The 14,071-nt window shown below is 38.0% G+C and overlaps 1 protein-coding gene across 1 annotated transcript in view; it reads left to right on the top strand.

The window, feature by feature from the left end:
• The first annotated feature begins 437 nt into the window (after window positions 1-437).
• shisa9b (shisa family member 9b) overlaps window positions 438-14,071 on the top strand; it is a 29,873-nt gene continuing 16,239 nt past the window's right edge. The window contains exons 1-2 of the mRNA XM_043235908.1: window positions 438-1,298; window positions 3,677-3,798. Of these exons, the coding sequence (XP_043091843.1) occupies window positions 673-1,298; window positions 3,677-3,798 (748 nt within the window). The 5' untranslated portion in view covers window positions 438-672. The remainder of the gene's footprint in view (window positions 1,299-3,676; window positions 3,799-14,071) is intronic.

Below are 14,071 nucleotides of genomic sequence, written 5' to 3'. Positions count from 1 at the left end.
AAAATCGAATCACTGAACACTCTCAAGAAACCCAAAACAGAAAAAGGGGCGGGGTATTGTTAAAAGTAACCAACATAGTAAACGCACAAAAGTCTATGTGCCTTTCAGAAGCTTCAGCGTAGAAAAAAAAAAAAGTTTGTTATTAATACATATGTAGTTTTAGTTATTTATTTTAAAGATTTGCTTCAGCGTTTAAAAGTGAATTATTCTATTTTGTTATTTTATTGTATTATATTTGAATAGTCTATAAAGACACTGCATAAACCCTGTGCTACTGCATTAGACAATGTATATGATATTGTTTTTGTTTTTTTAATTAATGTGACACATCCTTCTCTCTCTCTCTCCTTCTCCCAATCCTTTTGTTACTTCCATGTGCCCATACTTGGGTCTCTCCCCTCCTCCTCTCTCATCATTACGCATTCAGTCTCACTCAGCGCTCTGTTCAAGCGCAGCTCATTGCGCTCCAGACGCTCCACGCACCCGAGTGCGCAAGACCGCCGCTGTTTAGGATAAGGCTAAATACTAGACAAAGCACAGTAGTGTTTGTTGCAGCGCCACTCTCGAAACGACAGAAATCTACATACATATCTACAAACATTGTGCGTACTTCAAAGCCTGCACAAACCAACAGTGGCGCTCAAGTATCTTCAAACATGAGCATCATCTCGGATGGCGGTGATGTTCTTGATGGAGATATGCGTGCTGACACTTCATGACAAAAGATACTCAACTCGATTTTTCAGCGTCCGATCAGCCGTGGCAAAGAAGAGGAGAGAAGAACGCAGGATGAAAAGCACTGGCTTACTACTGGGTTACTTTTTGATGAAAGTTCTTGTGTGCGACGCAGAAGGAGAACCTGGGAAAAACCTGGATGGTTTGGTGACGGCGTCGGGGTCCAACGATTCCAGAGACGGGGAGAACGGTCTGTCCGAGACCCCTCACACGGAGGACAGGTGTCGGGGCTATTATGATGTGATGGGTCAGTGGGATCCTCCTTTCGTGTGCCGGACTGGTAGCTACCTGTACTGTTGCGGGACCTGTGGCTTCAGGTTCTGCTGCGAGTTTAAGAACTCCAGATTAGATCAGACCACCTGCAAGAACTACGACACTCCGCCGTGGTCCATGACGGGCAGACCGCCGCCGAAGATGATGGACCAACACGATCCGACTAAGGATAAAACCAATTTGATTGTGTATATCATATGCGGAGTAGTTGCTATCATGGCTCTGGTTGGGATATTCACCAAACTTGGCTTAGAGAAGGCGCATCGACCTCACAGAGAGAACATGTCGAGGTAAGCGACTTGTGTTTACAAGTTCAAGTTCGAACGGTGTTTTAAATTGTCTGCGTTATTGTTGCCAAGCTGATTCTATCCGATGGGAACGGACGGTTTAGAAAAAAAGGGGATTTGTAACGTTCAGATTCTTCCAAAAACAAAAATGGATGCTGTTTGTGTATCGTTACATTGCTGCGGAAGTTGTATATGAGAAGTTATGAATTGTTATATGAGATGTGCAGTTCATTCCAGGGGGAATAAAAAGATACAAATGAGATCTCCTTAATATCTCAATATCCATTTCTTGTAGAAAACAATGCGATTAAACAAAGAGCAAATGGAGATGTTTACATAAGCTGAGTCGTTTTCTTGTTTCATTAAATCATTTTTTTTTTTCCAAATGTTTCATTACGGATTCAAATATTTGCCATGGCAGCCTTCCTGAAATATCAGAGATGTGCTGTTTGCTGATTTTATAGCTCAGCAATCTCAATATAGGTCAACAATAACCTCATTTGTATCCATTTCATTCCGCCTTAATGAGATTTGTTTGATTTGTTTATATACATTGATATCAATATGACTATAAAATAGAAGCGAGAACGCTTATTATGTCTTTTGAGCATCTAAACCTGACAGTTTTCCTCTGGGATGTCATTCAGTGCAGCTCAAGGCTTTCAAGGATTACACTGACACAACTCTATCTATCACCGTGACCTTGTGCTAGTTTTTCCTAACTTCGTTTCCCTGTCTATCTATTTATCGCTTAGGCAGTTGACAACGCAGACATGTACGGAAGTACAGAAAATGCTCCTTTAGTTTCACAGACAGGTATTTATTTGAGGTTCAAGGTTTAGCGGGCCTGCTAAAGTGGTGGAATGCACAAAGTAACTTACTTTCAATTCAAGAAAAAGCGTTTTCTTTCTTTCTTTCTTTCAATAGCTTAGGACCAAAAACTAGATATATTTTCCCTTGAAGACTCGAGATAAAATGCCGATAATCAGAGAGAGCTGAAAGCAGATGCGCTACAAAAAATACTGACTAGCATTCAGGTCTAATTCATCTGTTGATCAGCAGTGTTTTAAACATTCATCAACATCTCCGTAAGTCTCTAATTATCTCCATGGTGAGGCACAGATTTTGTCTGTAAAAGCTTCTACTCCAAACAAGCGCGCGCTCACTCATCTAAACATCAGTAGAGAGGTGTCCATGACATTAGCAGGATAATGGACACTGATCTGTGTCTAATGATGCTAATATTTCAAGGACATTCTGTTTGTGCACTGCCCTTTCACTCTATTTAGACTAACCCGTACACCTAATCAAACCTCATATGGGCCACGCTGTCCCACCCACCACCTACATTTGCACCCTTTTACTCGAGTGCCTTTTGAATATTGCCCCATGCTGACTTGCACCATTTTCATTATAGTTTAATGTATCTCTACAAACAGGTCTTATTTACCATTTCAAAGCTTTGGTGTGAATGAAGCTCTCAGTTTTATGTACACATGGTTCACATGGTTTCAGAGTTTTGCAGCTTGTAGACAATATCTCTTATACGTCATGAGATAATAGTACACTCTTGACAAATATCGTTTTTAACAGATATGCACCATTTAACCCTCATTTTGTGTTTCAGTCTTTTTGACAGAGTTTTTTTTTTGTTGAAAATGCTAGTTAAGTGATTCACATGCATCTTTTAAATATTCTATATTATTGCTGCATCTCTTCGTTTTGGAACTGATTCACAATAGACCTGATTGATCTGATGCTACTGTTCATTTGAGTAAGCACAGCCAAAATTATCAACGAATAATGCACAAATGAGGCATAGCTTCTGGAAAAACCAAGGTGCGTAAGCTCAGTTGAATGTGACCTTTCAGCTCCTTTCAGCTATATAGAATTATATTCTAAATTCACAAGCAATCAAAAATGAAAAATCCACAGGTTTAAACACAGGGGTTTAATTAAAATTTTGTTTTACAACAAAATAGCCCAAACATATTTATGACTCATCTTCATCTTGCAGTGGTGGGTCAAATCTCTTAATTAATCAATGTAATATTTTTTAAAATAATAAATCAATTTCATTTCAAGCTGTCTAGAATGAGAATGTCCCTCCTACTAAAACAACACATACTCAAGTAGCAAATTAGGTTCATGGTAGTGATGTAAACTAAAGTTTATTAAAAAAAAAAAAAAAAAAAATATATATATATATATATATATATATATATATATATATATATATATATATATATATATATTTATATATATTTAAGGCCATTTTGATGAGAAAATGTCAGTCATGAACAGCATAAATATGTATTGAATTTGTTTTCAATAAGTTAACAGTGTTTTGTACGATGAGTAAATAAAGCCTTTCTCCGTAGAGCGCTGGCCCAGGTGATGCGCCAGACAGCTCCAGGAGAACATGTGGAGAGCGAGGAGAGCTTGGCGGTGCATGGACAACACTACGAGAACATGCAGGCCAGAGCAACAGGAAACAACCTGCGTAAGTAAATCTGTTCCTTACCATCACAGCTCACGCACAACAGGTCGAATCCATGCCACTCAAAGCTCGGTTTAGCTCGTTCTGGAAAACACTCTTCGCTGTGACAATCCAATAGTAGCAGATGCATCTTCTTCACCACAGAGAAGCAGCTGTGAGGTCCTATGGCTATTCATCAGTAAATATATTCGCCTGCTTGATTCGACTCCTACTGAGAACAGGGGAAGTAGTTACAGAAGCCCATTTTTGGCGTGTCCGGTGGGCTGCGGTAGCACTTGCGTCTATAGTGATCATTTAACATGCTGAGATAGTAATTACCACAGGCTAAGTGGCTGACTAACACACACAGCAAGCACACACACTCCTTCTCACACACACAACTCCATCTCTCTCGCTTCTCTCTTTTCACCTCACTCATGCTGTTATTTCATGCAAATAATACAAATGTGCAGGAAAATATGAGAACTAGCAAATTATCACTTTAAAAATACCCTGTTTACTTTGGCAAGTGTTCTCATTTATTTTATAAAATGGATAGTTCTGATACTGGGTGCTAATTGGTCATTTTCAATAAAACATAAAGCTGTTGTAAAATAATCATTGCGGAATGTAATTAAATGGATAGTTCTGGCCCTGCATGACAATTGGTTAATATGATATATTATAAAAAAAAAGATGTTCCTGTTTCTGTGCTCAATGCGGTCTACACAGAGGATAATAATGGCTAGTCTTGGATGCTGATTGGTCAGTATGACTTTTATAAAACAGATGATTCTTGCCCTGGATGCTTACTTTTTCGATCCAATATATTGTAAAATGCATAGTTCTACATCTGGATGCTTATTGGTTAATACAGTATATTTTAAAACAGACGTGGATGCTGATTGGTTAATACAGAATTTAGATTGTTCTGATGTAGAATGCTGATTGGTCAATATGGAGTACTATAAAATGGGTCGTTTTTGGATGCTGATTGGTCAGTACAATACACCATTTTTATTAAAGTCACAAAGCACTCGAGGCCATACAGCATCTAATTGTATAACTTCCTTTAATTTAGCCGAGGCAAAAATGATTAAACATTGCTTAGCAAATCAATGTGAATATGCCATTTGCCAAAAGATATCTGGCAGGAAAAACAATTACAGTTTAGCTTCCTTCATAAATAATGATTAAAATGAAATATTACAAGCTAGGAAGTCTAATTCAATAAAGTTCAGCCCTCAGACAGCACTGATTTACCAACATTGTATTGTGGCATGTCACAGTGTTGCCATGGTGCTGACGGTTTCCCGATGTGTTTCTCAGTTGTTTAGATCAATACGGCTCATGTCGAGTCAAACAGTTACACTTTATTTGATGGTCTCCTAATGAAAGTCACAAAAGCAGTTGTAGCAGATGTCGTATGCTCTTTTTATAGGCTGCCTATTCCATGCAAGCACTCTCACATGCCTGGTAAGGCATGTTTATGTAAGTAAATTGCTGCACAAAGTCTGCTGGCTTCTATTTTACCACATTATAATTCAGCGGCCTGACAGCTGTTACTTTAAACAAATAGTGCAACCAAGAATGAAAATTGGTACTCACCCTCAGGCCATCTTTGATGAAGATGAGCTTGTTTTGGACTCTTATTTTGACGGCACCCATTCACTATAAAGGATTAATTGCTGAGTTTTTCAAGAGAAAAAAAAAAAGATCTACATCTTGGATAGTCTGAGGTTGACTTTTAATTCTTGGGTGAACTACTTCTTTAAATGAGGACAGGGAGAGTAATTTCTTGAATTTAGATGGAAGTAGCACTTTATTCGGCTGTTATTACAATACAAGTTGCAAGCTTGACTTTTTCCATTGGTCTCCACTCAATCTCTGAAATGGAAGAAAGGGACTTCATGGAAAGAAAACAAATTGAGCACTTAAAGATAGCTGTCTGCTCTGAGCCAGAGAGTGAAATCTGTAGTGTACACCCGTGTTTTTTCTACAACAACACTTTAGAGGCAATGGGGAATGTATGTTAACAGGCTGGCTGAGTGATTGCGCTTGCTGCTGAAAGTGCAACGGAGCAGAGCGGAATGACATGCAGGTGTTGCTCCTCTAAAGAGCTGTCTGTACCAACGCAGGGGAGAAATAACATTACGAGAGAAGGGCCGTCTGCAGGGAACTCAGACATCTCTCTGTACAAAACAGGGAATGCAGTCAATCCACCGGCCTGCTCACATTCAAGGCTCTGAGGCCACAAAGCCATTAAAGTCTTTATTCAGGAAATGCTGACTGATGCCACACTGGGACCACAGGGCTGGCCTGGTCTTGTCATATTAAACAAGGTTACACACATGAAGCAAAGCAGAACAATGTCGAGAGCCATGTCATTTATGAAAGGTGAGAAGAGTGAAGAGCCATTGCGACAAAGCATATGTTCCGATGTGGTACCCATGTGGGTGACAAGTTTGGTTCTGGCTTCTAATATACGCAATTTCATTTAAAGGTGCTGTATGTAAGTTTTTGACTCTACTAAAGCGTAAAAATACCATAATATTTTTGCAGACATTTAAAAAACAGGCTAAGTTAACATACTTGTCAAAGTTCACAGGAACGGCATTTATTCAGAAATAGAAATAGTTTGTGATATTATAAATATCTTTACTGTCAGTGTTGGTTAATTGAATTTCTTTTAAATTCAAATGAAAATCTAGAAATATTTAAACCATCTGTGTTACAATTAACTGTGTGTTAATTTGTGTTTCCACTGGTAATTGGTTGTCTTTCATTAAATCCTATTGGAATATGTTTGATTTTTAATGGTTTTAATGCTTAAAAGTTCATCGTTTGTAATGTTTGTAATGGTATTTGTAGTAGAAATGATTTTAATTTCTGTGATGGTATTGTTTTGTTTTTTAGCAGGGTTAGCAAGTGGATATCGCAATAGTGCTACAATTTTGCCTTCAAAAAAGAAAGATGCTTTGGCTTCAAACTGCTAAATTTAGCCAAATCTCGACTCCCTGGACTGTGCCGTTAGTAATGAAGCGACTGGTTAATTTAACTGAAAGGCAGGACCTATCTTTCTATGAATGGTCTGTCTCCTCCTCCTCAGACAGTCTCAAAGGCGCAGCCCAAAAGATTCTGTCACTCTCAAGTGTATCTAATAACGAGGCAAAAACCCAAAAATACCTTGCTTCTACAACACACAGACTTGAAATTACATCCGTATTCTCAAAACTGAGTCATCTAGTGGCTGGTCAAACAGAAAATCATCATGAGCAGTCGCTGGAATGTAATTCATAGTCCCTGTCCAGTAATCCGGGTTAACCAAGCACAAGAAACTTGGTTTGGCTTGACTGCTTTTTGTATTTACTGCCCAACCACTACAATTTCCATTAGCATACAGATTTAAATTGCACAATAAGTCTGGGATACCCACAGTTCTGCTGTGAAGCTCTGGTCCAAACATTTACCAGCACAAGCTGAGAGGCTGTTTTTATTTAAACAGGTGACAGCAATGATATATAATTAATTCACCCTCCCCGAGCCAGTGTTTGTACAGCATAGTTTTACTCATGAGAATCTGCTCAAACTCAGAATCCGCTGGGCAAAGAAACTAACGGTGACTCATTACTATGCCAGTTAACCTAATCAACTCTCAGTCTTCTGTTTACACATCAGAACAGCTTAGAGCAGTTTTTAGCGAGCTTAAAGGACTAAATAACTGTTAGAGGTGAAAGTGGCACGAAGATAAATCGAAATGCGGTGCCGCGTGGAGTTCGTAAGACTGCAGTGAGTTAAGTCGTAGCTGATGAATCCAGATTATAACGCATACAGTAGAGAAACACAACAAAAGAAATTTTTTACCAGGAGTGAATTTTCCTGTCAAAAGTCCTTGAGTGCGGCTGTTGTTTAGTTGCACAGACAGCTTTACCTGGTTTGCCGCACTGCTTGTTTCCATGGAGATGGTGTAAGATTTTGCTGACCATTGCAAGTCTTCTTTGTGAAAAAGTACAGCTGAAAAAAAAAAAAAAAGTAAAATATTGTAAATATAAGGTAAAATGTTGCTAGTGATTGGCCATTTAGCGTGATGGGAAAAAATGACCTGTTTGTAAATTCGTCCACACATCGGTCTCAATATGACAAGTACTTTTCACATAGTTTCAGCATGTCACAAACTTTTCCTAAATATTTGCCAAAAAATGCGTCACTAGGAGGTCAGTGAGGAAGTTGGGGTTAATGTTTTTTCATACTGTGCCTTATAATGTTAGAATAGCTAAATCTTTTAACATTATTGTTTATCATTCAGATAATAAAATAAAGTAATTTTGCGTGCTAGTTGTTTCAGACTTTGGGACTTTTGTATACCATGGTACCATCATCTGACCCCTTCATTACAATGATATTTTGAAATGCAGTAAATTGAGCATGGCTGAGAAATGAGTGCCTACTCTTCTGCTAAGCAGTTTATTCATTGTAGTCTTTCATAAACGTGCTAAACGCTGACTAAAATATGTTAGGGGAGGGTTTGAGAGTAGCTGAAATTGCTGTTATTTATTTTAATGAATTTAGGCAGGGACAGGTAGAGCCCGGGCAGTCAGATCAATTATCGCATCTTAAACAGAGTTCCCTTTTCCCTCTAATGCCCCCCTCCCCCTTGAATAATTATCAGTTAATTTCCTGCCAGTCGACGTGCTGACAGGTAGGTGGCTATGTAAATCAACGGCATCCGAGGAAGGCTGCGATGACTGGCAAGCAATGGTGTGGACTTCTCAGATCGCATAGGCTCCAAGTTAACACATTATAATTAGAAAAAAAATTGCACACCATCAAAAACAAGCAAAACATATAAATAATCCCCGATTGGAGCTGTGACATAAATCGCGCGTCTGGCTCGTCAGAGGGTGCATGGAGCTCACACTGCTAAAGCAACTGTTGAGAAGATGAGAGCTGAGAAAGGCTGCTTTTTTATCAGGCCCAAATTGGCTCTTTGAGAGCTGTATCACAATAGGGGGTGGATTGCTTCAGACCTTCATACATCCCACCATCAGTCAAACACTCCCACAGATTGAGCTGAAAACGGTCATAGATGATTGTAGAGGAGCAGTTGCCCACTTCATGTTAAAGGGGTCACATTACGAGGAATCCGATTTCATCTTTAAATGTGCTGTATCCATTCTAATAGGTGTATTAAAATGTGGATAAATCATCATATTAATTTACAGTGTAAGGCACTGTAAGTTACGCTCTATCCTGCTCATTCCTTCAATATTTAGAATTTTGACTACTGTACCAATTTTTGACCACTTTATTTCCAGAAATATTAATATAACAGCACATATTAACAGGTCAGCATTACCTATTGTTTGTTCAGCTCGGTTTGTGAAATTATATTGACATAATATAAACTGGATGGATAGTAGCACCTACAGCTCTGCTTGGCCTTCTGATAAAGTCAAAAAGTGGCTGGTTAGAAAAGAGGATCTCGTTACTTGCAAAGAGTTACAAAACTGCGGGTTTATTTTTGATAAAAAAAGCCAAATTCTACAAAACACAATTACTATATTTTGTGAGTGTACATCAGAAGAAAATTTGTTATTATGTAAAATTTTAAGCCGTAATAGCAAAACCTTTAAAATATGATTTTTCTTTTTCTTCTGAGAATAGTAACTCCACTGTAATTCCAAAAAAAAAAATCATATAGACAAGAGAGAGAGAGAAAATTCAGTAGTTGTAAACATAATTATTTTTTGCAGTGTTTTTCAAATGCGAATTGGTTGGTTTGCACATGTTCTATAGCTTCCAGTACTTGTCCAAATGTATTCTGGTAGCATAATGGCACCCTACGAGAGCTGTTATTGTTATGCAAGTGCAGAGCCGTCATAAACAGCATGAAAATCATTCTTCACTTTGTGTTTGAACAGCACAGTTAGAATGACAGAAGGACATTCAAAGTCTAAATCAATGCAGACTCTGTCTGTAAACAAGACAGCATCACCAGAAAAAAAAAAAACATCTTAAGAAACGGCATTTCAAAGAATGTCATTTCAAAGAGCCTAATTTCACAACAATTACACTGACTCCAAACAATTAAAGTAACGTGATGTTAAATAAAGCAATACAAATAAGAGCTCCTCATCCATTACCGTCTGGCTGTGCTTTTATTCAAACATTTCTCCAGGTGTAACGGTGTCAACAAGCCTTCCCCCGGCGAGCCGGACGACTGACAGGTGACTGTGTGACACTTGAGTGCTACTTCCTGTTCCAATCATTTGTCCATGGCGCAAGCCTCCCATCGCAACAGGAGCACTTACGGCCGCAGGTGGTCAAGCGAGGGAGAAGTATTTCCTCTCAACTTAAAAACCATGTCATTGAGTGGCTGTCAGACCACTTCCTCTCAGTCAAAATGTAAGCCCAGTGGTGATGTACACTCCTGAAGTGGGTCAGTCCAATCTGGATTTTATGGCACCGCTGTAAGAAATGGGTCCACTTCACTTTTTTTTTATTGGTCTACATTCTTCAGTGGCAGAATTTAGTCTGGAGGGCATTTCATCTTCCAGAGTTTCTGGACCGAGTGTTTGAAGCATTTACTGAGAAAAAAAATCAGGTTATTACTATGTTTAGCATTTAGGGAGTGAGGCAGTTCAGATCAGATAAACTGTGGAGTTTACTGATGTATGCTGATTTTGAACTTTTTTAAATGTATCTTTTTCAGGTTGAATGTGGTTAGTGTTCGTTTGCTATATTGAACCATTTTATTCCATTAAGATACAAACATAAAAAGTTGTTAGGTCTTGTGTTGATATTTCATTGTGTATGCTATATATGTATTTTTTTATTATTGCTTCTCTAAATGTTTACTGTGCTCCTTAGTCGACACCACTATCTAGCAGATTGGTGAATCTGAGTGATCAGCTTCCGTGTGGGGAAATGTTTTGCACCATGACAACAGTAAATGTGACTTATTTTACCCTCATATGCAATTAAAGATGTAGAGGAGTTATTTAAATTACTTGTTCATCAATGCATCCTCTACAGTGAATGAGTGCTGTCAGAATGAGAAAACAGACATCTAATAAAAACATAATTATAATGCACAAGTAATCCACATGACTGCAGTCCATCAATTGACATCTTACAGCGTGAAAATCTGCATGTTTATAAGAAACAGATCTATTATTAAGATGTTTTTAACTTTAAATCATGATAGTGGTGATGTGTATATTTGAGCTGTTCAGTCCGTAATTCTGACGGCACCCATTCACCGCAGAGGATCCATTTGTGAGCAAGTGATGCGATGCTGAATTTAACCAAATCAGTTTCGATAAAGAAACAAACTCATCTGCATCTTGGATGGCCCGGGGGTTAGTACATTTCCGCAAATTTTCATTTTTGGGTCAACTATTTCTTTAAGCCAGATGGAGATTTATAAACCAGCTTTTAAAGCATAGTTTTAGGGGTTTGCACTGAAATACAGTAGCATACACAAACATGCCTTTAATGGCCTTCACTCCAAGCAAAACATTCGATTTGCACATGTATTATGCATTTTATCCTCATTAATAACAATAACAAAACCTTATTAAACTGTGAGTTCAAACAACGTTTTTAGTGAAACGTGTCAATGAAGCATTTGAACACTCAATCCACACCTGAATATTCGATGCAATTAGATGCAAAATATCAAAACAAGTAGCATCTGCAAACAAATAACCTGTACACTCTTGTCTAAATCTACAAGGCAGTTGTTTTAGTATTTGGATTGCTCCATTAGTTTCATGTACCATACATTTTGTATTCCCATGTTATGCCCTCTGGTCACTGTGGCGTGGCTCATAGAAAATCAAATAACATGTTTCTGCTGTTACCCATTTTTCCAGTCCTGGTCCGTCTGTCTCTTAAGGCTGCATCAGTACAATGTGAAGTCATTTGCTGCAGAGGAGCAAACACTAGTATTAATAACTATGGGAATATTTGAAGGTGGGTAATGGGTAATGCTGTGTCGATCTCTGTCCATTAATATTTATTGCATTTAAGGACGGGTATTGAATATTTATGGATAATAACCACATGAGGCGGTACCATACTAATGATGCAGTACAGGCAGAATCCAACAGAGATTGAATTTGGAAATCACATTTGTTTGTAAAATTATTCAGGAAATACGGATTGTTTACAATAATTGTGGCCTGAGACTTTAACAAGTCAACTCCTCTTCTACGCCACAGCAGAAAGTTAAGTTTATTTCCACGAGGCCTCTGAAAGCAGACACTGTTCTGCTGGAATTGACCAAAATGTTAAAAGGGGCCATGAAAAAAGGCAAGAGACAGGCTGAGAGTTCAAGAAGTGCCAGAAGATGAATCATGGATATCTACTAGGCCGCCACAAGGCAAGATTACCAAAGAGTTGCAGAAGATATGCTCTCAGTCTTATTGATATTCACCAAATACTCTATTATTTACCCTGTTTACTGGCATGTCTTTCTCTGAACAGGGCACGGTACTGCAGATGAAAACCAGGGAAATAAAAACAACTTGAGGCTTGTAAGGCTAGGGTTTGAGGTCTCGTCAGCCTGTCAGGCACAAAGCAGGGAAGCTTTCTTCACTTAGTCAGTGAGAGAGTAGAATAAAGCTTTAGGAAGTAGTGTCATCTAAAGTTTTTCTCAGTTATATGAAAAACGAAATAAGACGTGGTCTTTGTTTATTATGTGAAATGTCTGATGATGTGTACTATTAAAAATAAAAGGTTCCAGAAGGGTTGCAACAATGCCATGGAAAGAGCATTTTTGGTTCTCCAAAGAAGCTTTCAGTGAACAGATCTTAAAGGAGTCATTGAATGCAAAATTGAACATAAATGTGAGGTTTGAAGTGTGTGTACACATCCATCCTATAATGATAAAAAATCCACCCATTTTATTTCCCATATTTTAAAATCCCCTTAAATCGGGCTGTTCTGAGATTCCTGCGATAGATGATTGACAAGACCGTCTTACCTTAGATTGGTTAGCCAGTTTCACAGCTGAAGTTTAAATTCTGCTCAGCACTCCACGGAACAGAGGGGCGGGGTCAGCATTAGCATTTAAAGCAACATGGACTAGAATGGCTTGATGAAAACAGAGCTTTTGTCAGGGTTAAGAACATTTTTATACTACCATTGAGAAAATGTAACTAAAGTATCTTGTAGACTTTTCGTTAAGACCATAAAAAATGTTTTTTTACTTACTGTAAAATATATAAAAAAAAACAACCTTTTTTCACTATAAGGATTCATTTGTATAATTCAGTTGTTTTGCATCTCTCCTTTGTCTAACACACCCATTTCAGGTCTTGGAGACTCTAGGTGTGTTAAATTAAGGAGACATAGAAAACATGCAGTGTTGGGGGGGGCATTCAGGAAGGTAGGGAACCACTGGTATAATGAAAGGGTTTCATTAATGTTAAAAGTTCTTTATGGAATCTTATATGCTAATAATGAATCTTTATTTTTGAGAGTGAATGTACAATCCTTACATCCATGCATTGAGTCTTTGAGGCATACTAGGGTCCATCTCCATATGTGGCATACTTATCCTAAACCAACGGGCCACTGACAGCACAACATCCAAATTTCCTGGAGAGAGATGAATATGCAGACGTGGGTTTCCAAATTTAAGATGGCTGCCCACGTGTGGAGTTGTGTGGAGTGTGTAATGAGTCATGTAATGGCAGATCAGGAAGAAATCAAAATAATCCAGAGCTCGTCCTGTTTTGCTATTGAATCACATGCTTAGCCTTTAAAAAAAATACCAAACAAGGAATGGAAAGGGTATTCATGCACGACAGAAATGACTGCAGGGCATTTAAGAAAGCCCTAACAACACAGTGTAGGTGCACAAAGCCTTCATTATGATGTAGTGGTGGTGAAGATTGAACCGCATTTTCACTGTTCAACACCCAGAAAATTACAAAGCTGTATGGCTTTCCTTCTAAAGTGAAACATAAAAGAAGATCTTTTGTGTTTTATTTGCCCATACAATGGAAGCCAGTGGTCACCAAACTCTCTGGTTACCAAACATTCTTTGAAATATAATTCTGTGCTTCACAGAATAAAGTAAGACTAACAGGTTTGGAATGTGGGTGAGTAAATGGCTATACATTTTTGGCCCTTTATTAGCAATACCCAAAAATACATTGTATGGGTCAATTATAGATTTTTCTTTTATGGCAAAAATCTTTAGGATATTAAGTAAAGATCATGTTCCATGAAGATATAATATATATATATATATATATATATATATATATATATATATATATATATA

The sequence above is a fragment of the Puntigrus tetrazona genome, chromosome 3, assembly GCF_018831695.1.
Source record: "Puntigrus tetrazona isolate hp1 chromosome 3, ASM1883169v1, whole genome shotgun sequence".
In the NCBI taxonomy this organism is placed as follows: Eukaryota; Metazoa; Chordata; class Actinopteri; order Cypriniformes; family Cyprinidae; genus Puntigrus; species Puntigrus tetrazona.
This window is presented reverse-complemented; position numbering and strand designations above follow the sequence as displayed.